The sequence below is a fragment of the Entelurus aequoreus genome, linkage group LG21 (genome assembly GCF_033978785.1).
Source record: "Entelurus aequoreus isolate RoL-2023_Sb linkage group LG21, RoL_Eaeq_v1.1, whole genome shotgun sequence".
Lineage (NCBI taxonomy): Eukaryota > Metazoa > Chordata > Actinopteri > Syngnathiformes > Syngnathidae > Entelurus > Entelurus aequoreus.
In genome coordinates this window covers 16,250,856-16,278,513 of record NC_084751.1, presented here as the reverse complement: position 1 = coordinate 16,278,513, position 27,658 = coordinate 16,250,856, and the positions used below count along the sequence as shown (strand labels likewise).

The 27,658-nt window shown below is 37.3% G+C and overlaps 1 protein-coding gene across 1 annotated transcript in view; it reads right to left on the bottom strand.

Moving 5' to 3' along the window:
- Nucleotides 1-2,693: 2,693 nt before the first annotated feature.
- lg21h18orf54 (linkage group 21 C18orf54 homolog) overlaps nucleotides 2,694-27,658 on the bottom strand; it is an 89,908-nt gene continuing 64,943 nt past the window's right edge. The window contains exons 12-14 of the mRNA XM_062031061.1: nucleotides 25,580-25,750; nucleotides 14,344-14,396; nucleotides 2,694-11,315 (exon numbers count right to left, since the gene is read on the bottom strand). Coding sequence (XP_061887045.1) covers nucleotides 11,186-11,315; nucleotides 14,344-14,396; nucleotides 25,580-25,750 — 354 coding nt within the window. The 3' untranslated portion in view covers nucleotides 2,694-11,185. The remainder of the gene's footprint in view (nucleotides 11,316-14,343; nucleotides 14,397-25,579; nucleotides 25,751-27,658) is intronic.

Sequence of the window (27,658 nt, the reverse complement as noted above, 5' to 3'; positions counted from 1 at the left end):
TTTCATTGTGTACGTGTGTGTCTTTCAGCGTGTGTGCTGCCTGTCAGTACAACATCCAATCAAATTAGATCCACGTTGTTTTCATCCCACAGCATTCAGCCAATCAAATTGCAGCACAACCAACGAAGAAGAGCTGAGGGGGGGGGGGGGTGGGGGGGGGGGGTATGGTATTTTTTTTGTTTTTGTTTTGTCATAAAAAAACTACAATCATGTGTGCTTACAGACTGTATCCCTGCAGACTGTAATGATCTATATTGATATATAATGTAGGAACCAGAAATATTAACAACAGAAAGAAACAACCCTTTTGTGCGAATGAGTGAATGGGCGAGGGAGGTTTTTTGGGTTGGTGCACTAATTGTAAGTGTATCTTGTGTTTTTTATGTTGATTTAATAATTTTTAAAAAATAAATAATGTATTTATTTATTTATTTTTATTTCTTGTGCAGCCTGGTACCATTCGATCCAAGGACCGGTACCGCGGCCCGGTGGTTGGGGACCACTGCTATAAGTGACCAGACGACCGAGATCCAAACTGGGAATATAATCCCAGAGAAAGGGGTAGAAAACGGTCAGCTATTTTTTAATTGAAGAAACAATAATGTTTAGGTTATATATACATGCGTATATCCTACATAAACAATGTATGAATACATTAGATATCTATATATCTTAGGGACCTATAGACTGTATCTCTGTTGCTGCAGCAGCAGAGAGTTTAATCTGTCTTGACACTTTGTATTGATATTTTGTATTACATTCTTCCCTTAAATGATCAAGTTTACAGTGATTGTTTTCATGTATTTTTTATGTATGTCACTTTGGACAAAAGCGTCAGCCAAATACTTAAACATAAACATATATAAACACCTGAAAGTCTTTATATCAGCTAAAACCACCCATCTGTTTCACTGGATTCAGAATAAAACCAAATTCTGTCTTACCCAACAGTGTTAGTATTTGAATATTGTTACTTGAAGACTTATTCCTGGTTACAATTATACTGTTAAGAAAGTATTGTCTTTTACTTTGCCTAAAATGAGAATGCATCATAATCAGTGGCGGCTGGTGAATTTTGTTTTAGGTGGGGCTGAAAGTTTGTAAACCAAACCCCTGTAGGGGGGTCATCCTCCCCCAGAAGATTTCTTTGTGATATTCACATATAAATATTGAAGATCTTTGCTCCTTCTCAACTCTGTGGTAATATTCCACCCATCCATCCATTTTCTACCGCTTATTCCCTTCGGGGTCGCGGGGGGCGCTGGAGCCTATCTCAGCTACAATCGGGCGGAAGGTGGTAATATTAATATTAATATTAATATTAATAAGGTGGTAATATTATTTTCACAAAATACAACCAATAGTACGTTAATGTTAAATCTTTCTATGAAAAGTAATCCCCCGATTCCTATTTTCAACAGTCCGCTCATTTGAGCAGGAAAACGCTGAACACCATCTTTGTTTTCTACCTGTCAACTGTCAGTTTAGGCTGCTCGCCGGCTCCTCATCACCACTTCAAGATGGCGGCTGAATTTCTCGCGTCACAGCAGCCAATGCTGCATCTACTTATAAGATGTCTATGGTTATAACGTCATTGCAAACACGGCAATCTGTTGCGTCCACTGCAGTTCGCTACCTTATTCATACTTTTTGTCAAGTGATTTTTTTTAAGCAGGGTTGCATGAGGTACCTATACATAACGTAACATAACATCAATGTATCACACACAGTAACGTAACGTTAGACGGCGGTCAGCAGCAACGCGTATTTTAGCCACCTACAAAAAGACAAACATAGTCAAATAAAGGTAAGTTCAAATGTATACTATATTAATAATGTGTACATATTGCATAGGGACCTGACATCTAAAAAGTAAAACTGTGTTCATTGTTATGTTCATGTATTTGTTATGTTTTTCATGTGTACGCACACATCAACACACATACAGTATGAGATGAGATCAATGAGATAAGGTAAGAACAGGATAGAAACTGCTGTGGAACTAGTTACAATGCAATATGCAATGGAAATACGATGTTAACACTTTTGTGCAAATTAGTATAGTTGCACTTGTTTTTTCAAATGTGTTTATTCTGTAAAGGAATGAGTTAAATGTTTAAAATGACTGGTTAATAGTGCTATTATTAAGTGCAATGTCAGCACTATTTTTTTCCCTGCAATTTCAAATGCACTTGTTTTAATAAATAATTACAGCGTTTTAAAAGAATACACAATCTGTGTAAATATATTAGTCTGTGGTTAAAAGGACTTGAAACTCAAAATGCAGGACTTGGGACTTGACTTGAGACTCTCCAGTCTTGACTTTGGACTTGACTCGGGACTTGCCTGTCTTGACTCGGGACTTGACTCGGGACTTGAGGGCAAAGACTTGAGACTTACTTATGATTTGCAAAACAATGACTTGGGCCCACCTCTGGTATACACACACATAATAGATATTTAAAGTTCAGACGCAAAAACAGACATCTCCACTTTCCTTGTTTTAAGTAAATCAATGTTTTTTTGTAGCTTTTCATGAAACAGCCATCCTGCTGATGTGGGGTGCAATTTAATCGTTTCCAGCAACCAAAATTGCAAAATTCGATTAACCCTCTATGGTCCCAGCATGGCCCTAAAAATAAGTGAAAACAGATTTTTTTTTTTTACAGAGGAATGCTTATTCCATCACTGTAATTAATTATTTTAATCCAAACAAACACCTTTTTTGGGGTAATGCCTGCAACGGCGATCCAGGGTTTACATTGACAGCTGCATCACAAGACAACAACAGCACAGTAAACTCACGATTCAGTTCATCATTTGAGAGACTAATGGCTACACACGTATCCTGTATATTATTTACATAGGCAATATACAGCATTTTCCCCTCTGCACTGTGTTGACCTTTCTTGCTCTCATAGACTGCTCAGATGTATCAGGACAGCCAGCAGCGTATCTTTTGGCGCCCAGTAGGCAAGCCGTGAGGGTACAACACACAGAGGTTAGCCATTATCAATGCCTTAAAACAGACAGGACGCGAGCGAACATGAGTGCTGATGTTGGATGACGTCATCACATTTTGATGCATTGATGGTCTCATGGATTCGTCTGTTTGTGCCAGAAAGACAGCAGGGCTCTTGTTGATTTCTTAAGTAGAACGAAATATTCAATAATGAAATGTGAAAGATAAGTCGTTTCTGCGGAAAATTAGATTTTTCCTCCTTGTAGAGAATGGTGTAAACCAGAGATTCACTAACTGTATTAAGTGTACCACTAGTAGTAATTGGGCTCTATCTGGTGGTAGGCCAAATAATCACTTGATTAAAGTACAGTGTTTAATTTTGCTATATTCAAACACAGTGCTACTGCTCGCTCGCTCTCGCTCACATATACATACATAAATACAAATTTATATGCATACATATATAAGACAAATGGTATGGAATTATGTGTGATGTATTATATATATAAGTGTGTTTATGTTCGAAATAAACTAAACTCAATCAATCGATCAACCAAAGTCTGCTTACTAAACTAGAAAAGATGGGCATAAGGGGGGGATTATATAACATGATACTGGCTTTCCTTTCCAATCAAACATCTTGAGTCAAAGTGGGAGAGAACATCTCAGAGGAGTACTGCATTTCAAATGGTATCCCACAAGGTACCTTGATTAGTCAAATACTGTTTAATATAATGATAAATTACATCTTTGTGAACATGGGCAGAGATATTGGACCATCATTATATGCAGATGACGGGGCCATATGGAAACGAGGGAGAAATGTCAAACAAATTATCAGATATATACAGGATGCAATTGATAAAGTTAAAGACTGGTTGTATAAGTGGGGTTTTAAAATGGCTGTATACAAAACATGCTTCATGACTATTAGAAATGCAAAATCTGTGACGTCAACCTGACAAATATATATATATATACTGTATATACATATATATATATATAGACAAAACATTAAGAGAGTAACATAATTCAAATATCTTAGACTGTGGTTTGATGAAAGATGTCTCTGGAAGATACATACCAATAAAATAGAGAAAAAGTGTAAGAAGGTACTGGTCAAAATTAAAGGGTTCTGGGGTGGACCAACCAGCAACAAATGTTTTGGTGGACTGCTGGTGGAAAATACAGACAAAAACAATGGTTTTGGATGGACCATTGAAAGTGCAGCAGCTCAGCTCAGTTTGAACGAAGTAGAGTACAGCCAGGTTTCAGTATTGGGAGATGCTCCCCCCGCCACTCCTTCAATTCTACCAAGACCAAGGGTAGACACTGAATTAATAGCGAGAAAAAAGGTTGGAGACATTATGATAATGTGCCGATGGTTGAAACATATGTGAACATAAGATTCTATGGTTTCCTAAATATTTACACAGATGGGTCAAAGGACCCGATATCAGGGAAGGTCGAGGCAGAAGTATATTATCCAGAAGTGGATGTGTCAATCTGTGAAAGAATCACTGATAACCTGTCAGTATTCACAGCTGAAATGGTGGCTTTTATACTCGCAATACAATAGAAATACAACAGCTGAGAAAAGTCATACGCTCAGACTCTGCTGCAGCTATGGAAAGTGTAACTGCAAAACAGACTTGTAGAGACAATTTGTAGCTATTAGTGCATTTATTATTTTTTAGAATACAGAAGACTGATCTTGCGGTAAAATTCTGTTGAACCCCGGTGCACACAGTAATATGGGGCAACGAAAGAGCAGTCAAAATGTCGCACAATAAGTTAATTAAAATCCCAGTTGAAAGAGGGGAGGCAAAATCACAAATAATACAGCTATTAGGGAATCCTGCAAAAACTGTGTAATTCAGGGAGGAAATGGAGACACCTATATAACATCGAACAATCAATTAAAGGGGAAGACTATAAAGGAACATGTAGGACAGAGAAGGTGGTGTATACACGACTTCGGTTAGGACACACTGGTTTGAAGGCAACAAGACACTTATTAGGCAAAGTGGCAACAGATAAAAGTGAGGTATGTGGGGTTGTTGAAAATGTGCAGCGTGTGCTGATGGAGTGCAGGAAAAACAGGTTGCAGAGGAAGACACTAAGGGAGACACTACATTGTACAGTCAAGGTAGGGGATGGAGCTTAAAGGCAATATTAGGGAAGGAGGACAACACTAAAGATTGTAGTAATGGGATATCTACAGACCATAGGTTTAATACTAAAAGTGTAGTTTTAAAAAAAAGTTTTTTTCTTTCTTATGTTTAGTTTTGTGTAAATATATATTTGATATGTATATACCAATATAGTCTGCAACCCAAGTACTCACCCTGAGGATACACACTCCAGTACAGTAGGTGGCGGTATGCACCTTAACGTTGGTTGAGACCCGCCATACAATGAAGAAGAAGAAGAGGATTAGATATTTCCTTCTTGTTGAGCTTGATGACAACCGCAACGTTATTATAAATAATGATAAATGGGTTATACTTGTACTTTTCTACCTTCAAGGTACTCAAAGCGCTTTGACAGTATTTCCACATTTACCCATTCACACACACATTCACACACTGATGGCGGGAGCTGCCATGCAAGGCGCTAACCAGCAGCCATCAGAGGCAAAGGGTGAAGTGTCTTGCCCAAGGACACAACGGACGTGACTAGGAAGGTAGAAGGTGGGAATTGAACCCCAGTAACCAGCAACACTCCGATTGCTGGCACAGCCACTCTACCAACTTCGCCACGCCGTCCCTATTTAACGTTGACATATTTGTCTACATTAGAATTAATCATTCAGAATAATCAGATTACTTTTAATGGACGTTTAACTTATAAAACAGAGGAAAGAAACGTTTGTGAATATTGACTGTGCAACTTCTGAATGCGTCGGGGCAGAGGACACTTTTATTATTTGCAACGCTATTCAGCCGTTCGGGACACGGGACAAGAGAGAGCTACTGTATCATGACATTGAAAATTAAAAAAACTGTGAAACAACTAATTTAACGTATGCTGCAGTTAATCTGTATGGTCATGTGTTATTGATATTTGGCAATAAAAGTTAAAAAGAATGTTGTACTTTGTGACTTTTTCTGGAAGCAACAACAACACAATAAGCTGAAAAACGACATATTCAGTAATTGTTTTTAGAGTGCAATATCTGTTTTCATGCAAATGTTTAACTGGAGCTTTACTTCATACAATAATTTGTGCATTTCAAGCACAAAGTCTGCTTTCCTGTGCTTGCAAGAACTGACCTATCACAGCTCTGAGGTCTGCTTCGCCACCAACACAAAGGCTTGCAGTAAGGTACGCAAGGGAAGACGGCGTCGCTTACGCAAGTTATGTAATGCAAGAGTATACACCAGGCTTAAAGGGGAAATGCACTTTTTTTGGAATGTTGCCTACCGTTCAAAATCATTATGAGACACAAGAAAACAAAATGTTTTTGTCCTTTTTTTGCATTCTAACATGCAAAAATCAGCTCATTCTAGTTAGCTAGCAACACAGCTAATGGGAGCAATCAATTATACCTTTAAACACTTTAAAAATGCATTCAAAAACCGTCAACGATACTCACGTTATGTAACCTGTATAATAATCAAACTGTAGCGATATTGTTTTTGTAAGAGCGAACACTGAGGAACTCTTTTTGTATCGTAGTAACACATCAGCGTGCTTCGGTATTAGCCGTAAAAGCTAACTACGGCAAGAGATACGCTAGCTTCTATGTCAGTACGAAATGCGTTTGAGTTTGTAATGCCCAACCCAAGGCGATAAGACACCAATCTGTACTGACTGGAAAACATGAACAATGCTACTACAGGATCTGTAAAGTATTAGCCCACATATACTCTGATGATTATCTTGTGTGATGACTGTATTATGATGTTAGTATATATTTGATAGTATATATCTGTATCATGAATCAATTTAAGTGGACCCCGACTTAAACAAGTTGAAAAACTTATTCCGGTGTTACCATTTAGTGGTCAATTGTACGGAATATGTACTTCACTGTGCAATCTACTAATAAAAGTTTCAATCAATCAATCAATCAATCAATCAATCAATCAATCAATCAATTCATGTTTCCTTTGTACACAGCTAGTTATGATGCACGCATGAGATAGGCTCCAGCACCCTCTGCGACCCCAAAAGGGACAAGCGATAGAAAATGGATGGATGGATGGCATGACGTGCTGCATGTATCAAGATCAATATAAAGTGTGACTCACTTGATGGACAGTTGTTCAGCTGGCCGGAGATGTTTTTTCTGGTTTATTTGGGGTAAGAAAGCCAATCATGTCGAAATAGCTTGTGTCCAAATTCCACACTTGCAGCTTCTTGTCAATTTCATCTCACTCTCCGTCGGCTCTAACGTTTCACTCTCTTCTTCATGCTCGCTTCTAGAAGCAACAGTTCATCCTCCGTTCATCCATCCATCCATTTTCTACTGCTTGTCCCTCTCGGGGTTGCGGGGGACGCTGGAGCCAATCCCAGCTGCCTCAATGCAGGGCATTTAGGTTCAAAAAGATAAGGTTGTAGTTCGTTGTTTGTTGCCAAGTCTGCCATTATTAGAACACACATAAGTGTAAAGTAGGAACACACATTAACGGACGTGCGCTGCTACGGAAATGGAAATCAATGCGCATTGATTAAAATGATCAAAATACGGTAAATATTGAACATGTTACATATTGTAATGAGCGTGTCTGTTACTACATTGTATATAGACTTGCAGTGTGTATACAAAATGTTGGAGGGTTTTGAAGTTGTCTTAGAGGGCTTTGAAGGCTACAACCTTTAAACCATTAGCCACATCTTCGAAGCGTTTTGTATCATCTTTAAAATCCTAATTAAAAAAAGACATGTGTGTTCTTGTCTGTCATAATAATTGTGAACGATAGGCAAAATAAAATAAAAAGTGAAGTGAATTATATTTATATAGCGCTTTTCTCTAGTGACCCAGAGCGCTTTACATAGTGAAACCCATTATCTAAGTTACATTTAAACCAGTGTGGGTGGCACTGGGAGCAGGTGGGTACAGTGTCTTTCCCAAGGACGCAACGGCAGTGAGTATAGCGGAAGCGGGGATCGAACCTGGAACCCTCAAGTTGCTGGCAAGAGCAGTTCCTCTTTAAAGGCCTACTGAAATTATTTTTTTTTATTTAAACGGGGACAGCAGATCCATTCTATGTGTCATACTTGATCATTTTGCGATATTGCCATATTTTTGCTGAAAGGATTTAGTAGAGAACATTGACGATAAAGTTGCAACTTTTGCTCGCTGATAAAAAAAGCCTTGCCTGTACCGGAAGTAGCGTGACGTCACCGGAGGAAGGACTTCTCACAATTCCCCATTGTTTACAATGGAGCGAGAGAGATTCAGACCGAGAAAGCGACGATTACCCCATTAATTTGAGCGAAGATGAAAGATTCGTGGATGAGGTATGTTAGAGTGAAGGACTATATCTTTTTCCGCTCTGACCGTAAATTAGGTACAAGATGGCTCATTGGATTCCACACTTTCTCCTTTTTCTATTGTGGATCACGGATTTGTATTTTAAACCACCTTGGATACTATATCCTCTTGAAAATGAGAGTCGAGAACGTGAAATGGACATTCACAGTGACTTTTATCTTCATGACAATACATCAGCGAAACACTTTAGCTACGAGCTAACGTGATAGCATCGTGCTTAACTGCATATAGAAACAAAAGAAATAAGCCCCTGACTGGAAGGATAGATAGAAAATCAACAATACTATTAAACCATGGACAGGTAACTACACTGTTAATGCTTTCCAGGCTGGCGAAGGTTAACAATGCTGTTGCTAACGACGCCATTGAAGCTAACTTAGCAACCGGACCTCACAGAGCTATGCTAAAAACATTAGCTCTCCACCTACGCCAGCCAGCCCTCATTTGCTCATCAACACCCGTGCTCACCTGCGTTCCAGCGATCGACGGTGCGACGAAGGACTTAACCCGATCACAGATGCGGTTGGCGGCCCGGAGACGGAGGAAGTTAAGGTGAGTTCGGCGGCTAGCGCGTCTGCTGTCCATCTCTCAGTCCTCCTGGTTGTGTTGCTGTAGTCCGCCGCTAATACACCGATCCCACCTACAACTTTCTTATTTGCAGTCTCCATTGTTCATTAAACAAATTGCAAAAGATTCACCAACACAGATGTCCAGAATACTGTGGAATTTTGAGATGAAAACAGAGTTTTTTGTATAGGATTCAATGGGTCCGTATACTTCCGTGCCAACCCTTGACGTCACGCACATACGTCAGCATAAAAAAACGTTTTCAACCGGAAGTGTGGCGGGAAATTTAAAATTGCACTTTATAAGTTAACCCAGCCGTATTGGCATGTGTTGCAATCATCATTGATATATAAACTATCAGACTGCGTGGTCGGTAGTAGTGGGTTTCAGTAGGCCTTTAAGCGTACTCCAAATTATTTTCAAATAAGGAATACAATTACCATGAACAATGTAACATATATGTAACAGGTTTGACATACGTTAGTACATTACAAATATCTTGAGCTTTAAAGAGGCTCTTATCTTGTTGAGATATTATATTAGTACATTAAACAGTATCATCTTCCACACCAGGGATTCTTAACTATTGAATCCAAATAAGATAATAATTTTTTTGCAGGCTATGTTTTTTCCATTTTTTCAATGATGTTCACTTTAATGCACATCACAAACAATAATGTAAATTTATGTTTTAAAAAATGGTTATTAAATAAAATGGCTTGCTTTGCCTTAAAAAGTAATATATGTCCTATGGAATGTCGATTCGCTAACGCCTTTAGTTACATTTTCATGTCTCAACGTACAAACGTTTCATTTATTAATTTTGTGTTCCGCTTTAAGCCCTATGGGGGCTGCCATTTTGATGAGATGATTTCCTGTAAGCGTGGGCACGACCATTTCAAAGAGCTTCGAGGCTTGCAGTATTTCTGACAAGATTATTTCCACGATTGTCGTACCTGTGTCAGGCGATTTTAGAGGCCACTTTGTGTGATCAGAAATGCTTTAAATGTGTCTAAACTCTCAGTCTCCTGTCTTTATTCGGGTTGCTGGACAACCACTGAACTAGAACTTTAGATAGATAGATAGATAGATAGATAGATAGATAGATAGATAGATAGATAGATAGATAGATAGATAGATAGATAGATAGATAGATAGATAGATAGATAGATAGATAGATAGATAGTACTTTATTGATTCCTTCAGGAGAGTTCCCTCAGGAAAATTTAAAATTCCAAGAGCGGTGTACAGAATTGAGATCAAATTTAAAAAGTAAAGGGTAAATAATGGGGGTATAAATGAAAACAAAATAGAAAAATATTACAATAAGAATAAAAATAAAAAGCAACAATGACAATAAAAATATAACAGTAAAATAAGAATATAACAAGAGAAACTAGGCAGTAGTGACTATGTTATGAAAAAGTATTGCACTGTTATTGTTTAGCTACGTAGTTAGCCTCCAGCTTGAGGCACCTTCACTTTGAGGATTTAATCAGCGAAGGGGATTTGTTTCTTAGCAAGTCTTTGTGATGAGCCCGAAAAAGATGCCACAGCGGACCTTTCTTACACTGAAGGAGAAAGCACTACTTGGACTAAGGTCGATGATGGATTTGCCTCACACTGTTAGTGTGTGCTACTGCTAGCGGTGACTACTTGAAGCCATTGCTCGTTTATAACTCAGAAACTCCCAGAGTGTTCGACAATGCCAAACATATTTTTAGACAGAAGGTAAAATTATTTTCCTTTTCAATTTTTTTGAGCACACAAACGAGACTTGTGCGTTTGTGTGCGTGTTCAGTGTTGACATTTAAGCTTGCTGTAATGTTGGTTGGGATGAAGAAACAGTTAAGATTGTTGATTGAGGTTCTAGTGAATTAAGAACTTGATGACCATGAGAAATGTGTATTCCACTTCAGAACCTCTATTCCATACTAAAATGTGTATATATTGATATTAATCTTCCTGAGAACCAGCATACTCTGCAGTGGGCATTTTTGTTTTGCGTAACACGTAATATAATGCAAATATATAAGTTGCTTACGTTTGTAATTCTCACAAAAGAAATATAAACACATTCAAGGCAGATTCATCAGCTGATTATGTGTAAACATTAAGAGAACATTGAGAAGCTCTACTACAATCTTACACTTTCAACAAAGGTCCTGCTTCGTGCGTGCAGGTCTGTCATTTGATAAAGAAGAGTACCATCCTTCATCTTCATCCTGCATTTCTCTCGGTTCCTCCAGCAGCAGCTTCAGGCGACTCAGGTGATGCAGGGCCCTGAGAATACATATTGCATTACGTCATTGTTTTGTACTGCTTACACTTTAATTTTGATTATCGTTACAAAATCATTTCATTTTAGGAAATGGATGACATGGCATGATTAACACTTGAGTGTCTGATTTACTATGATCCAAATACCACACGCTAAACAGTGTGTGCAAAAAAAAAATATTGAAAATTGCGTGTACTATGAGTGGGCGTGTTTCAAGTGATCTACTAACACTGCGTGTGCAATTGAAAAGTGGTGCATACATGCTTACGGGGCTTTTACTAAGGAGAAGATCATTTACTGCACATTCATGTTATCATGCTCCTACCTGTCTGTGTGCAATGTGTTGAACCAGAAGCACACATCTAAAATCTTTAACACCTTTTTTGAATCACAATCTAACATATGCACATTGACACTTAATCACGTTAGTTACGTAAACGCGCACACAGCTGCTTGGCTTGATGCCAAATATTAGCGTGGCATAAACTAATGCTTGTGAAATTACTGAATGTTTTAACAAATTGCTACAACTTGTGTTTTATGGATTGATGGATGGATCTTGAACAATGTGTTTTACCTGCTACATGTCTGATCTGTCTTGTTTTTAGTATTTACTAATGATTGTATTTGTCTTAAAAGGGAACTGCACTTTTTTGGGGGAATTATGCCTATCGTTCACAATCATTATGAGAAACAAGAAGACAAAAGTTTTTTTGTTTTTTTTTCTCCGGTTTCTAACGTGGAAACATCAGCTCGTTCTTGGTGGCTAGCAATGCATCTAATGGGCGCAATTAATTCAACCTCTAAATCATAATACAAATGCATAAAAAATCAGCCAACAATACCTCAATTACGTTACGTAACCTGTACAATAACCAAGCTGTAGCGACATTGCTATAGTAAGAGCGAACACTAAAGGAACTCTTTTTATAGCATAGTAACACATCGGCATGCTTCGGTATTAGCCGTAAAAGCTAGCTACGGAAATAAATAAGCTAGCTATTGCATTAACACAAAATGTGTTTGCGTTTGTAATGCATAACAATGCAATAAGACACCAATCTATACTAATACTACTCATATTACAGTATCTGTAAAGTATTAACCCACATTTAATGTTTTGTGTGTACACAGCTAGCCAGACAGCGTACGGTGATGTGCTATATATCATGAATAATATTAAAGAAGGACTCAGTTGTGTGTTTGGTCTAGCTGGCCGAGGACATTTTTTTCCTGTTTAGTTGGGTAAACACTTCATTTATGTCGAAATAGCATGGTTTCAAGTAAGGCTGGGCTGCATGGCAAAAAATTATCACGATTAATTTTTTCATATCATCCGATCTTGATTAACATTACAATTTCTTTTTTTTTTTTTTTTTCAAATTAAAGCGGATTGTACCACATTCCTACTGTTTACTACTGCAGTATCTAGTAACAGACATATTCACCATGTTTGATTGAGGTAATATATACTAACATCTGACAACTGTCATTTTGTTCATATCTATATTTTTCTTTACTAGATGTGCAACAAGAGCACAGGTAACCCACGCTCCAGTCCGTACCTGGTTTTAGAGCTCTGGTTTTGCTTCTTTTTTGGTATGTTTTGTGGGGTAAAGACAACAACTTTTTTCCCTCAGAAAGTTTTCTTTTTGCTTGTCATCACAAACATTCTGCAGTAAACAAAGTATAATAGGTGTAGTGAATAGTATAAGACTATATATATATGTATACACACTACCGTTCAAAAGTTTGGGGTCACCCAAACAATTTTGTGGAATAGCCTTCATTTCTAAGAACAAGAATAGACTGTCGAGTTTCAGATGAAAGTTCTCTTTTTCTGGCCATTTTGAGCATTTAATTGACCCCACAAATGTGATGCTCCAGAAACTCAATCTGCTCAAAGGAAGGTCAGTTTTGTAGCTTCTGTAACGAGCTAAACTGTTTTCAGATGTGTGAACATGATTGCACAAGGGTTTTCTAATCATCAATTAGCCTTCTGAGCCAATGAGCAAACACATTGTACCATTAGAACACTGGAGTGATAGTTGCTGAAAATGGGCCTCTATACACCTATGTAGATATTGCACCAAAAACCAGACATTTGCAGCTAGAATAGTCATTTACCACATTAGCAAAGTATAGAGTGTATTTCTTTAAAGTTAAGACTAGTTTAAAGTTATCTTCATTGAAAAGTACAGTGCTTTTCCTTCAAAAATAAGGACATTTCAATGTGACCCCAAACTTTTGAACGGTAGTATATATATATATATATATATATATATATATATATATATATATATATATATATATATATATATATATATATATATATATATATATATATATATATATATATATATATATACATACATACATACATACATACATACATACATACTTATACATATATATATATATATATATTCATACATATATATATATATACATATATATATATACATACATATATTTATATATATGCATACATATATATATATAAATATATATATATATATACACATACATACATATATATATATATACAAACTGTATATATATACATACATATACATACATTCATATACATATATACAGTATATATATACATACATTCATATACATATATATATATATATATATATACATATAAATATATACATATATATACATGCATTCATATACATATATACAGTATATATATACATACATTCATATACATATAAATATAAATATATACATATATATACATACACATACATATACAGATATATATATACATACACATACCGGTGCATACATTTATATATATATAAATATATATACATACATATACCGTATATATATATATATATATATATATATATATATATATATATATATATATATATATATATATATATATATATATATATATATATATATATATATATATATATATATATATATATTGGTGGGAATATTGGTTTAAAGATAGTTTTTTTTTTAATGAATGATGCTTTCTAATAATTCCAATGCATATTCAGTTACCTCTGTAGAGACAGCCCGCCAGATAAAGTCTGCTCAGCTTCACCTTCTGACCTCTGCAACACAAATACAACATAGAATATAGAGAACATAATTTTGATTGTACTGTGATTGTTAATATAATAGGACAAATAATGTATCTGTCAATGTGATGGACACAACTTACTAAGGTCTTTAAAGGGAAACTGCACTTGTCTTGGAATTTTGACAATCATTCCCAATCAACACAAAAACACATTTGTTTTTCTTTTTATATGAATTCGAAATAGTAAATAAATGGGATCAAAAATGCTTACAATGGAGCCTATGGGAGTACCTCTATTCTGCTTATAAGCCCTTAAAAAAACATCCACATACCTCCTTTAACGTTTTATATACATTCCGTAATGTATATACATATGTAATGTAACGGGCAAATTAATAATAACATTTAAAATGTACGTATTTTGCTCACTTTACGCCTATCCCGACGGGTTTTTTTTTGTCAACATCACTGATTACTACTCACTGCAGACTTCATGAGAGCTAACAAACATAATAAAACATCACTTACTGTACAATGTCAGCTGTCGACTACTTCCTGTCAATGGGAGAGGACGCAAAGAAAAAAGGCTCTGCTTTTGCTACGGGGGTTTTTTGATTAGTTTGAAGACTTTTTGATCACTGATTTGTGATCACAGCCACAGGAGAGTTACCTGGCATCTTCGAACTGATTTTGGTCCGGTGAGAGGCACTGATATGCTGAAATAGGGCGAGGTGGAACAGCCGTTAGCCTCAAGCCAACAGCCCCATTTCAAAGTGGTTGCCTAGCAACCAGAAGCTACGGCATGAGTTTGAAGCTGTTTTAAAGTGCTTCCGACCACACATATAAGTAGACAGGCTGACACCTCAAGTTGATCCGTGAACGGCGCAAGGTACGAAATTGTTGAAATAAACAAGTTAAAAGTGCCGCAGGTCGCTAAATAAGCAACTGCCATTAGTGAGCTGATACAAGATGCACTGACATCAGCAACCTGCAGCAATGTCAAATGAAAGGGTTGTCCCAATACCAATATGTTGGTACCAGGGCCGGCCCGTGGCATAGGCCGTATAGGCAAATGCTAAGGGCGCCGTCCATCAGGGGGCGCCACGCCAGTGCCACAAATGTTGGAGAAAAAAAAAAAAAAAAGTTGGTACTATTATTTCTAAATACAAAAAATAATCCCACGTTAATTAAAATGCAAAGTAAAGCCTATTTAATAGAAATATTATTTGTTACAACATTACGCCCCCCCCCATCCCCCCGCACGGTGCGCCCCCTCCCTTCCCGTATCATGACTCTTACCACATCAAAAAATCAACACAAGATGTCAAAACGGCCAAAACTGTCAGGTGCCCAGGGAAGAAAAAAGAAAAAGAAGAGGAGAAACGAGAAAATGACAGAGGTAGCAGGTAGGTAACGTTAGCCTACATGAAATTATTTGTCTGTGATAGTAACCTGGCTTTTTAGCATTAAGCTAATGTTACATGATTGGGCAATTGCTAATCAATAAATAGCTAGTTCTGTTTTAACGTCGGGTTAATATTGTGGAGGGGGCTAAATTGTTATGGAAAATAATAATGTAACGTTAGGTAATTACAGTACTCCCTGGTGTACAGTAATTTGTAAGTCATTCTAGTTAATGCAATATTATAAAGCACAAATAGAGAACTCTGTAGGATCCCCTTTTTTTGTAATATAGTTGTTAAAGTCATACTGGTTTGATATCTTGTTTTGTGCAGTGCCTTATTTATATTGTATTTTTAATTTATTTTATGCAACTTGTTGACACGTTTTATTTTGTGTTTATGTATGTAAAAAATATTGTATTTCATATATTAATTTTTTATTTTTTGTATTCATTTATTTATCCATATTTTTTTAAATCTTGTTAACTATTCTGATTGTTAATTTGCTTTCTTTAAGTAAAAAAAAAGGTCAAAGACAAAGTAAATAAATAAATGATAAATGGGTTATACTTGTATAGCGCTTTTCTACCTTCAAGGTACTCAAAGCGCTTTGACAGTATTTCCACATTCATCCATTCACACACTGATGGCGGGAGCTGCCATGCAAGGCGCTAACCAGCAGCCATCAGGAGCAAGGGTGAAGTGTCTTGCCCAAGGACACAACGGACGTGACTAGGAAGGTAGAAGGTGGGGATTGAACCCCAGTAACCAGCAACACTCCGATTGCTGGCACAGCCACTCTACCAACTTCGCCACGCCGTCCCAAAGCTATTCGGTTTCTTGTGAGTATATACACTTCACTGCCGATGTGGGGGGGCGCCACCTAAAATCTTGCCTAGGGCACCAGATTGGTTAGGGCCGGGCCTGGTTGGTACCGTTACCAAAATGTATTTTGATATTTTGATACTTTTCTAAATAAAGGGGATCACAAAAAAAGCATTATTGGCTTTATTTTAACAAAAAATCGTACGGTCCATTAAACATATGTTTCTTATTGCAATCGAAGAACAATTTTGTCCTTAATTAAAATAGTGAACATAATAGACAACTTGTCTTTTAGTAGTAAGCAAACAAAGGCTCCTAATTTGGCTGCTGACGTATGCAATAAGATATTGTGTAATTTTTTATTTATTTATTTTGTCAAAATTATGAGGGGCAAGCGGTAGAAAATGGATTATTAATATACTTGTTCATTTACTGTTATTATCTGCCTACTTTCTGTCTTAACATGTTCCCTATACATTTCTGTTAAAATGTAATAAACACTTACTCTTCTGTTGTTTTGATGCTTAACATTAGTTTTGGATGATAGCACAAATTTGGGTTTCGATCCGATACCAAGTAGTTACAGGATCATACATTGGTCATATTTAAAGTCCCCATGTGTCCATGGACTATAAACATAGTATACATTTTTAAAAAAGGAAAAAATATTTTGTGATGATAAAAAATATTGATGTAATCATTGTAGTATCGACTAGATACACTCTTGTACTTGCATCATTACAGTGGATGTCTGGTGAAGATCCACCCATGACATTTGTTTACATTGAGGAGCGCTAGACTGTTAGCGGTGAGCTATTGTATCCTCCTACGGTGTGTAGAGAAGCATGTTTAGCTATTCCTCGTCCTGCAAGGATGATACTTGTAAGAAACTTACTTTATTTGTCGCCATGGAGGCAAGGATTAGTGATTTAGAAGTAGCTAAAACACTGCCAACTGCGGATGGACGTTATTCGCTAGCTAGCTAGCCATGTTTAAAGGCCTACTGAAATTAAATTTTTTTAATTAAACGGGGATAGCAGATCTATTCTATGTGTCATACTTGATCATTTCGCGATATTGCCATATTTTTGCTGAAAGGATTTAGTAGAGAACGACGATAAAGATTGCAACTTTTGGTATCTGACAAAAAAAAGCCTTGCCCCTACTGGAAGTAGCGTGACGTAGTCAGTTGAACATTTCCGCAAAGTTCCCTATTGTTTACAGTGATGGAGGCCAGAAGTGAGAGCGATTCGGACCGAGAAAGCGACGATTTCCCCATTAATTTGAGCGAGGATGAAAGATTTGTGGATGAGGAAAGTGCAAGTGAAGGACTAGTGGGGATTGGAAGTGATTCAGATAGGGAATATGCTGTGAGAGGCGGGTGTGACCTGATATTCAGCTGGGAATGACTACAACAGTAAATAAACACAAGACATATATATACTCTATTAGCCACAACACAACCAGGCTTATATTTAATATGCCACAAATTAATCCCGCATAACAAACACCTAGGTGTTTGTTATACTAGCTCCTAGCTCCCGTCCATATAACCCGCCAATACAATTCAAACACCTGCACAACACACACAATCACTCAGCCCAAACGACCGTTCACCTAACCCAAGGTTCATAAAGCTTATATATTTACCCAAAGTTACGTACGTGACACGCACGTACGGGCAAGCGATCAAATGTTTGGAAGCGCAGCTGCGTACTCACGGTACCGCGTCTGTGTATCCAAATCAAAGTAATCCTGGTAAGAGTCTGTGTTGTCCCAGTTCTTTACAGGCGTCTGTGTATGGAAGTCAAAGTCCTCCTGGTAAGAGTCTCTGTTGTCCGAGTTCTTCGATCTTGACTGCATCTTTCGGGAATGTAAACAATGAAACACCGGCTGTGTTGTGTTGCTGACTTCCCTCGCAAAATACTCCGCTTCGCACCGACAACTTTCTTCTTTGCTTGCTCAGCTTCTTTCTCCATAATGCAATGAACAAATTGCAACAGATTCACCAACACAAATGTCCAGAATACTGTGGAATTATGAGATGAAAACAGAGCTATTTTGTATTGGCTTCAATGGGGTACCGATACTTCTGTTTTACTGGACGGTATAGCTCGGTTGGTAGAGCGGCCGTGCCAGCAACTTGAGGGTTACAGGTTCGATCCCCGCTTCCGCCATCCTAGTCACTGCCGTTGTGTCCTTGGGCAAGACACTTTACCCACCTGCTCCCAGTGACACCCACTGGTTTAAATGTAACTTAGATATTGTGTTTCACGATGTAAAGCGCTTTGAGTCACTTGAGAAAAAGCGCTATATAAATGTAATTCACTTCACTTCACACTTCACTGGCTACGTCACGCGCATACGCCATCATCCAAAGGCGTTTTCAACCGGAAGTTTAGGGTGAAATTTAAAATTGCACTTTATAAGTTAACCCGGCCGTATTGGCATGTGTTGCAATGTTAAGATTTCATCATTGATATATAAACTATCAGACTGCGTGGTCGGCAGTAGTGGGTTTCAGTAGGCCTTTAAAGCACCTCTTGTAGAGATGCGTTTTAGTGTTATAGCTTCTCCTCTGACGTTAGTTTTTAAGCCAAAATGCGTCCATTCATGCCGAACATGCTCCTCTGCTCATAAAACCATCATTGTCACGACGTGACAACATGCCTGTTAATTAAAAAAAAGGGGAACCGGTACTTTTTGGAGGCGGTATAGTACTGTTTGTGATTCATTAGTATCGTGGTACTTTACTACTACCGGTACACCGTACAACGCTATGTTAAAATATAAAAGAAAAACTAATATCCCGAAACCTTCGATGTCATCTGAATCAAATGATTCTCTGGACAGAGGACACGAGGGAAAGCAAGATTTGATGTTGAACACAGGACATGATGGGAAGCAAGACGTGATGCTAAAAAAAATAGTCCACGACATAAAAGGCGTAAGAATAGAACACAAAGCAGACCTGGAAAGAGTAATAAGAGAACTTAAAGAAGATCAGAAAAAAAGTAACAACAGAATACAAAAAAGATCTGAGAAGTCTGCAGGAAAATATAGAAAGTCTGCAAAGTCAGAATAATAACATAAGAAGTGACTTTCGGGATATGAGTCAAGAAATTAGTATTCTTCTAGAATAAGTCATTGCAGTGAAACGAGACAACAACATGCTGAGGAATATATAGATGAAATGGATCAGGATAAACAAATTAATGATATCATCGTGACAGGGCACCAAATTAAACCAAGATCCTATGCGAAAGCTGTGAATAATGCCGGAGAACCAGATGAAATGGATGTTGCCTCAGCAGAACAGCAAGTGGTCAACTTTCTGCAATCAAAGGAAATTGAAATCAACATCAATACCATCGAAACATGCATCCCACTGAATGGAAGAAACAACAACATCACGCCAGTCATCTTTGTGAAACTCGTTACCAGAAAATCTAAAATGGCACTGCTGAAAGAGGGAAAGAAATTGAGAGGAACAAATGTATACATGAATGACCATCTCACAAAACGTAATGCTGAAATCACCAAGAAGGCACACGACTTGAGAAAGCAGGGAAAAAGTCAGGGAACTTGGAGCGCCAACTGTAAAATATACATCAAGCTGAATGGAGGTCCAGAAGCAAGAGTCCTTGTTGTCCATAACATCAAGGACCTGGACAAATATTAAAGTTGACACTGCTTCCACAACAACGATGATAATGGAGTCTGACGGAAAACAAACCCTTAGATTCAACACCAACACTACTATGTTCCAAGAGACCACTAAACAAGAAGACCTAGATTCAGAGTTTACCTCCAATTATAGAGATTATTGAAACAACATCAAAGATTGTTGAACAAGAAAATATGTAACTGAAAAAAACAGGATTTGGAAAATTATATAGATCCAGATAGAATTTGTTCTCCCACATCAGTAATAATTGTTTTTATTATACAGATTAACAATATAACAGCAACATTAAATGTGATAACAAATTGTTAATTATTCATTTTAACAACATGAAGCATTTTTTAGAACGATTCAACAAACCCTTTAAAGTGATCGCTGTCACAGAAACATGGATTGATGATAAAAAAGGAATACATTTTGATCTGGAAGGATATGAACTAAATTACATCAACAGAATCAACAAAAATGGAGGAGGAATAGCTGTGTACGTGATGAAGAACCTGAACTACAAAGTAGTAAAAAAACATGTAATTTGCTATTGATAACATCTTAGAATGTATAATCATTGAAATATGTCCAGAAAAAAGCAAAAACATATTCATCAGTTGTATATATAGATCAGTTAAGTCAAGTATTGAAATATTTGAAGGCTGGATCATGGCAAATTATATGGACACTGGTCAAAAAATAATTTTCTTATGTGGTGACTTCAATATTCACTTATTGAACCCTAACAAGCAAAAGTCCATTGATGACTTTATCGATACAATGTACAGCATCAGTTTATATCCTAAAATCACAAAGCCAAGCAGAATCACAGGACAATATGCCACACTTATTGATAACATGTTTACCAATGATTTTGATAAAAACACTACAAGTGGTTTACTTATAACTGACATTAGTGATCATCTGCCAGTTTTCACAATATATGATGTTCCATGTTCCAATTACAAGAGTTGGAACACTGATGACAAAAAGACATTTAAAAGAATATGCACAGAGAAGAGTATGATTGCTTTCAAAAATTAGCTAGAAAAGCAAAATTGGGACAATGTGTACAATGAAAATGATGTTGATGAAACATGTGAACATTTTTAAACACGTTCATAATACTTTATGATGAACATTGTCCCTGGAAACAACTCAGTAGAACGCAGCGAAAGAAAAATCAACCATGGATGACAAAAGGATTAAAAAATGCTTGTAATAAGAAGAATACATTAAATAGAAAATGTATAACACAAAAAACTACAGAGGCACAAAATAACTACAAAAAGCATAAAAAACAGGCTAACTAACATACTACGAACATGTAGAAAAGAATATTACAGTCAAATATTAGACAGGTACAAAAACAAAGATTAGGCCCAATATTTCTCAGACAGAAACATAAATAATTACAGCATGAAGGAAGTAGTTGAAAACTTCAATAATTACTTTGTAAAGATTGGACCAAAATTGAAGGAAAGGATTCCAGACCCAGTTTCAACTGGGGACTATAATGAATCCATAGATAGAAATCTCAACTCAATGTTCCTCACGAAAGTGACACAGGAGGAAATAGTTAAAATTGTGAAAGAAATGCATATCTAAGACTTCAATCGATTGTAATGGAATTGATACGGAAACAATAAAAATATTATTGAAGAGATCTCAGGACCATTAATGTACATTAGTAACATACAATTTCAAACAGGCAAATTCCCAAACAAAAGGAAAGAGCTAAAGTTATACCAATTTAGAAGACTGGAGACAAACACCAAATTACAAATTATAGACCTGTTTCTTTACTTCCACAATTTTCTAAAATTATTGACAAACTGTTCAATAACAGATTAGAGAGTTTCATAAACAAAAATAAAATACTCGCTGAGAACCAATATGGATACAGAGCTAAAATTTCAACTTTGAAGGCTTTAATCGAAATTACAGAGGAAATTACCAATACAATAGATAGTAATATGTTGTGTTTTATTGTTCTGCCTCCTTCCCTTTTTATTTTGTGCCTGCATTTTCCCTGTTGTGTTTTTTTTTTCCAGTTCACTCTTCCTCTGCGAGGGGCAGACCTTTAGGCACACCTGCAGCTAATCAGTTCTTGGACTATTTAAGCTTGGCACAGACAGCTGTGCCTTTGCTGGTTATTGTTTACTGTTCCTTCCACGTCGCATGCATTTGCTTGACCTCCAAGTCCGGGTACGTTTTTTCGCCCTTATTATTCACCTAACCTCTGTGTGGGTTTTTTCTGTCCTCCCTGAGGTAGAGAAGGGATCTATAGTGGACTTTTCCTTAGTTAAAGTTAAAGTACCAATGATTGTCACACACACATCAGGTGTGGCGAAATTATTCTCTGCATTTGACCCATCACTCTTGATCACCCCCTGGGAGGTGAGGGGAGCAGTGGGCAGCAGCGGTGGCCGCACCCGGGAATCATTTTTGGTGATTTAACCCCCAATTCCAAACCTTGATGCTGAGTGCCAAGCAGTTCAGTCCTTCCCCTTGCCAACCTCTGAGGTTCCTGCTTATTGGCTATATTATATGGTGTGCGTTTCTGCCCCATCACCTTTTGTTAATCAGGATTAGAAGTTACTTAACCAACTGGAAACAATACGTGAAGCTAAGCGAACACACATCTAAAACAGTAAACATTATCTGTGGTGTACCCCAGGGATCAATACTAGGACCAAAAGTGTTCAATCTTTATATAAATTACATTTTTAAAGTTACAAAAGATTTAAAGTTAGTATTATTTACAGATGATACAACAGCTTTTTGTTCAGGAGAGAACACACAGAATCTAATACAAATAACAGAAGAAATTAACAAATTAAAAAGATGGTTTGACAAAAACAGACTATCCTTAAACCTCAGTAAAACTGAAATAATGCTATTTGATAACAGTAGAAGGGAAACTCAAACACATATACAAATAGACAGAATATAAATTTAAAGAGTAAATAAAATCAAATTTCTAGGTATAATGATTGATGATAAAATTAACTGGAAACCTCATATAAAAATATACAACATAAGGTGGCAAGAAATGCCTCAATAATTAATAAAGTTAAATATTTATTGGACCAAAAATCACTCCATATTCTCTACTGCTCGCTAGTGTTACCATATCTGAGTTATTGTGCAGAAATATGGGTAAATAACAAAAGTACACTTAATTCATTAACCGTGTTATAAAAAAGATCAGTTAGAATAATACATAATGTTGGATATAGAGAACATTCAAACCCTTTATTTATTGAATCGAAAATACTGAAATTCCACGACATAGTGAATTTGCAAACAGCTAAAATTATGCACAAAAAAAGCAAACTATAATCTGCTACCCAAGAATATACAACAATTCTTCTCAACAAAAGAGGAAAAATATAACCTGAGAGAAAAATGTAATTTAAAACATTTGTATGCAAGTACAACATTTAAGACCTGTAGTATATCAGTGTGTCGAATTAAATTATGGAATGGATTAAGCAAAGCAATCAAACAATGTATGTACTAATATGATCCAATTCAAGAAACTCTTCAAACCTAAAGTGTTTACAAAGTACAAAAAAGAAGAACCATGACAAACATTCTAAATTTATCGATAATATTATTTATCTCATCATGTGAAATACAATTTACTTCACTAATTATTATTTATTTATTACATTTTTCAAGGTATTACTTATGGAGTACAGTATATTGTGAATAAATTCAGAACAGGAAGTGAACAAAAGTGTTAGCAACTGCTATGTAAAAGAAAAAACGGTAGGATTAAATAAACCGTGCTTCTTCATACTCCTTTTCGAACATGTTCAATAGAGAAACTGGAAATTGTGATGTATCATGTATCATGTTCGAAATAACTCAAACTCAAACTAGGATGTTCATATATTCCCATTTAGATGAAGAATGACTCATAATCTTCCCGAAGGAAAGGGGGGTGGAACCCAGCGTCTTTTTGTGTCATTCTCGCCAATCCCGGGTCTAAATTAGCTGTCAAAGTATACCAACTTGTCGGAATATGTCCTCATCCTTATACTATCGAGGTGAGAGGCATGATTTATGATCTACAATAAACTTTCACGACACCAAGGCGAGGAAGAAGCTCACCACTCGATGATGTCAACATAGCCACACAAGCTATTGATCAAGGCACCGCTATAAATAATTTGTCTGCGTTAACGCTTATAATAACAATATCACTAATACTTGGTTAATAGTCAAGTCACAAAATGTAAATGTAGTATTGTTGGCGGTTTTTGGATGGTTATTTATTAGGTTTTATGGGCGGGACATCCCATTGGCTCTATTGTAAGCGGACCTTTAGTTAGAGTTACAATGCATTAAAAAAAACAATTTGTCATATCTTTCATAATGGTTGTGAACGATGGGCAAAATTTTTCATGACGTGATGCCTTTAGCACTAGTCATCAATTGTTGTTGTCTTTTTTCAGGGTTGTAAGAAAAAAACAGCCATGGGTCGCAGGTGGCCTGTACATCATCAATTGGACACCACCACTTGAACTAAACGTAATGTGAAACATGTATATTAAAAGACAATATACAAACATTTAAACACAAAAATATAGCTTTATATAGTGTAACAATTGTATTATATTTCCACATTACCTGGATTTATACACATAAGCAAATGCACGGGGTGCATGAATTCCAATGTGGAGCAGGTCTCGCTAGAATAACGGCGAGAAATGTTGCATTCAACGAAAGTGTCTCTAGTCTAGATTCTACTTAGCATGACAGCTCGCTGTTATTCCTGCTAGTGCGATTTCAAGACAAGCAGATCAGCATGTTATGCATGCATTCACACCTGTCACTATCTCATAACAGCGGTGCTGTCTTTGACGCATGCTGTTAAACTACACAGAGGGGAAACCTTTGTCAATGCCTGCTGGGATGTGGTGGTAATGTTAATTGAGCTCTGTGCACATAGTATACAACAGTCTCAGGTGCGGGCGGGACCCAAATCAAAGGGCTTCAAGATGAGCTGCTGTTGCTTTTGCTTTCTACCGCGGCAGCTGTAAAGTGTTTAATTTGATATGTACTGAAGTCTGCTTTTTACAAGTTAATACGCCGACAATCACCTTAATTTAATCGTGGCAGCCAAATTGTGATTGTGATTCAAATTTTATCAATTGTGCAGCCCTACTTGAAACTATGAAATTTATATATTTTTTTTTTTCAAATATATACTTTTTCAAATGTAATAATAAAACATGCTCTTCAAATGTGCATGTGATTTGAGATGGTTGATGAAACCAAAAGAGTAAAAAAATTACACACCTTCAGAGCTTCCTCACTCTGCCAGCAGTTAGTGGAGGCTGAAGCATTTGGTGGTTGTGGCTGCTGAAGCGCCGTCTCCACAGTCTGCAGTCTGAACATCATCTGTTTAAGAGCCTCCAATGGACCTGGCTGCTCACTGATGCTGCAACCATGCTGACTTCCACAGCGAGTCTAGCGGAGACAAGTATATAGAGATATTTATCTGATGTGCGTTGTAACTTATGTGGTGTAAAAGCTAATTTCAAATGCTTTTAATATTTATTTATGTTAAAGTGTACTCATATGTGGACTAATAAGACTGTAAAAGTGTATTGTTTTGGGCTAAAAGCATTACATTTCCCACGATCCTGTGGTAGTGGAAGCAGGAAATGTATGTACAAAGAGCGTTAATATTGTTCATGAAACACAGAAGTCATTGTATGCAACGAAATCTTGTTATCCTGACGCTTTGAATTAAAAAAAACTTGTCAATCATCATCTTATCTTCTCTTCGAAGTGCAATTAAGTGTAAATTACTGCATCTATTGGTGCCAAAACCCAGGATCTGATGAGCGCATGGGAGAAGAAAAACACTATCGAAGCTGCAACAATGGCACAGGTTGTTTGTCGTAAGGACGCGGAAAATATTAATTGAAAGCAAAGTACGATTAGAGCTGCTATTACAATAATTATTCATCATATTGACTCAGTAATGGCTAAAAATGAACCGGATGTTTATCACTTGAGCACTTTGCTGGAGATGTTGTCCGCCAAGGAGAAAGCTTGTCAAAACTAAACAGCAAAATGGAACTATGAACTTTACTGGACGACTTGGAGTTGGAGATCGAAACATCACTGTTTAGTTCTCCAAAAATATAGATTGTTAAATTTAGCTAACATTCAAAGATTAGCATCAATACGAATGGCCCATCGAATCCTAAATAACACTGCACCAGCGCCACTTAAGCACTTTGTCCAGTTTACATCTGCTGTGACAACTAGAAACACACAAGCCTCCACCAGGGGGCAGTGTAGCGTACCCAGATGTAAAACCTCTTTTGCACAATCAGCCTTTTTATATAAATCCATAAAGGAATGGAACGACCTCACAACAAACTTGAAAAGTCTAACAGATTACTTTTCATTCACAATTGTGAACTGCTGTGCTGTTGATGAAGAGTGGAGTGTGGCTGGACTGGTGCTTCCTGAAGTCGACGAATATATCCTTGGTCTTGTTGACGTTCAGGACCAGGTTGTTGGTTCTGCACCAGTCAACCAGATGTTTCACCTCCTCCCTGTAGTCCCTGTCGTTGTTGTCACGGATGAGGCCCACTACTGTTGTGTCGTCCGCATACTTCACAATGTGGTTAGTAGTGGACCTGGCGCAGCAGTCATGGGTCATCAATGTGAACAGCTGCGTTCTCAGGACACAGCCCTGGGGAGAGCCGGTGCTCAGGGAGATGGCACTGGAGGTGTTGTCGACCACTCTCACAGACTGGGGTCTGTTTGTGAGGAAGTCAAGCAGCCAGTTGCATAGAGGGGTACTGAATCCAAGGGGGCCCAGTTTGCTCACCAAGTGCTGCGGGATGATGGTGTTGAACGCCGAGCTAAAGCCCAGAAACAACATCCGCACATGTGTGTCCTTTCCTTCCAGATGTTCTAAGCTCAGGTGGCATGCAGAGGAGATGGCGTCCTCTGTGGAGCGGTTAGGGTGATAAGCAAACTGGTAATGGTCAAATGTGGGGGGAAGTCTGGAGAAAATGTATTCCTTTACCAGCCTCTTGAAGCACTTCATTATGATGGGGGTGAGTGCCATGGGGTGATAATCATTGAGGGAGGAGATTGTGGGTTTTTTAGGTACTGGAATGATTGTGGCCATCTTAAAACATGATGGTACCACAGCCTGGGTCAGCAAGGTGTTGAAGATGTCTGTGAGAACCCCAGCCAGCTGGTCTGCACATCACTTAAGCAGCCTTCCCGGAATGTCATCCGGTCCCGCTGCTTTCCGGGGGTTCACTCTCCTCAGGGTTTTCCGGACATCCGCTGTGTCCAGGTTGAGTGGCTGCTCACCAGGGCGTGGTGTTAAGTGCCTCAAACTTG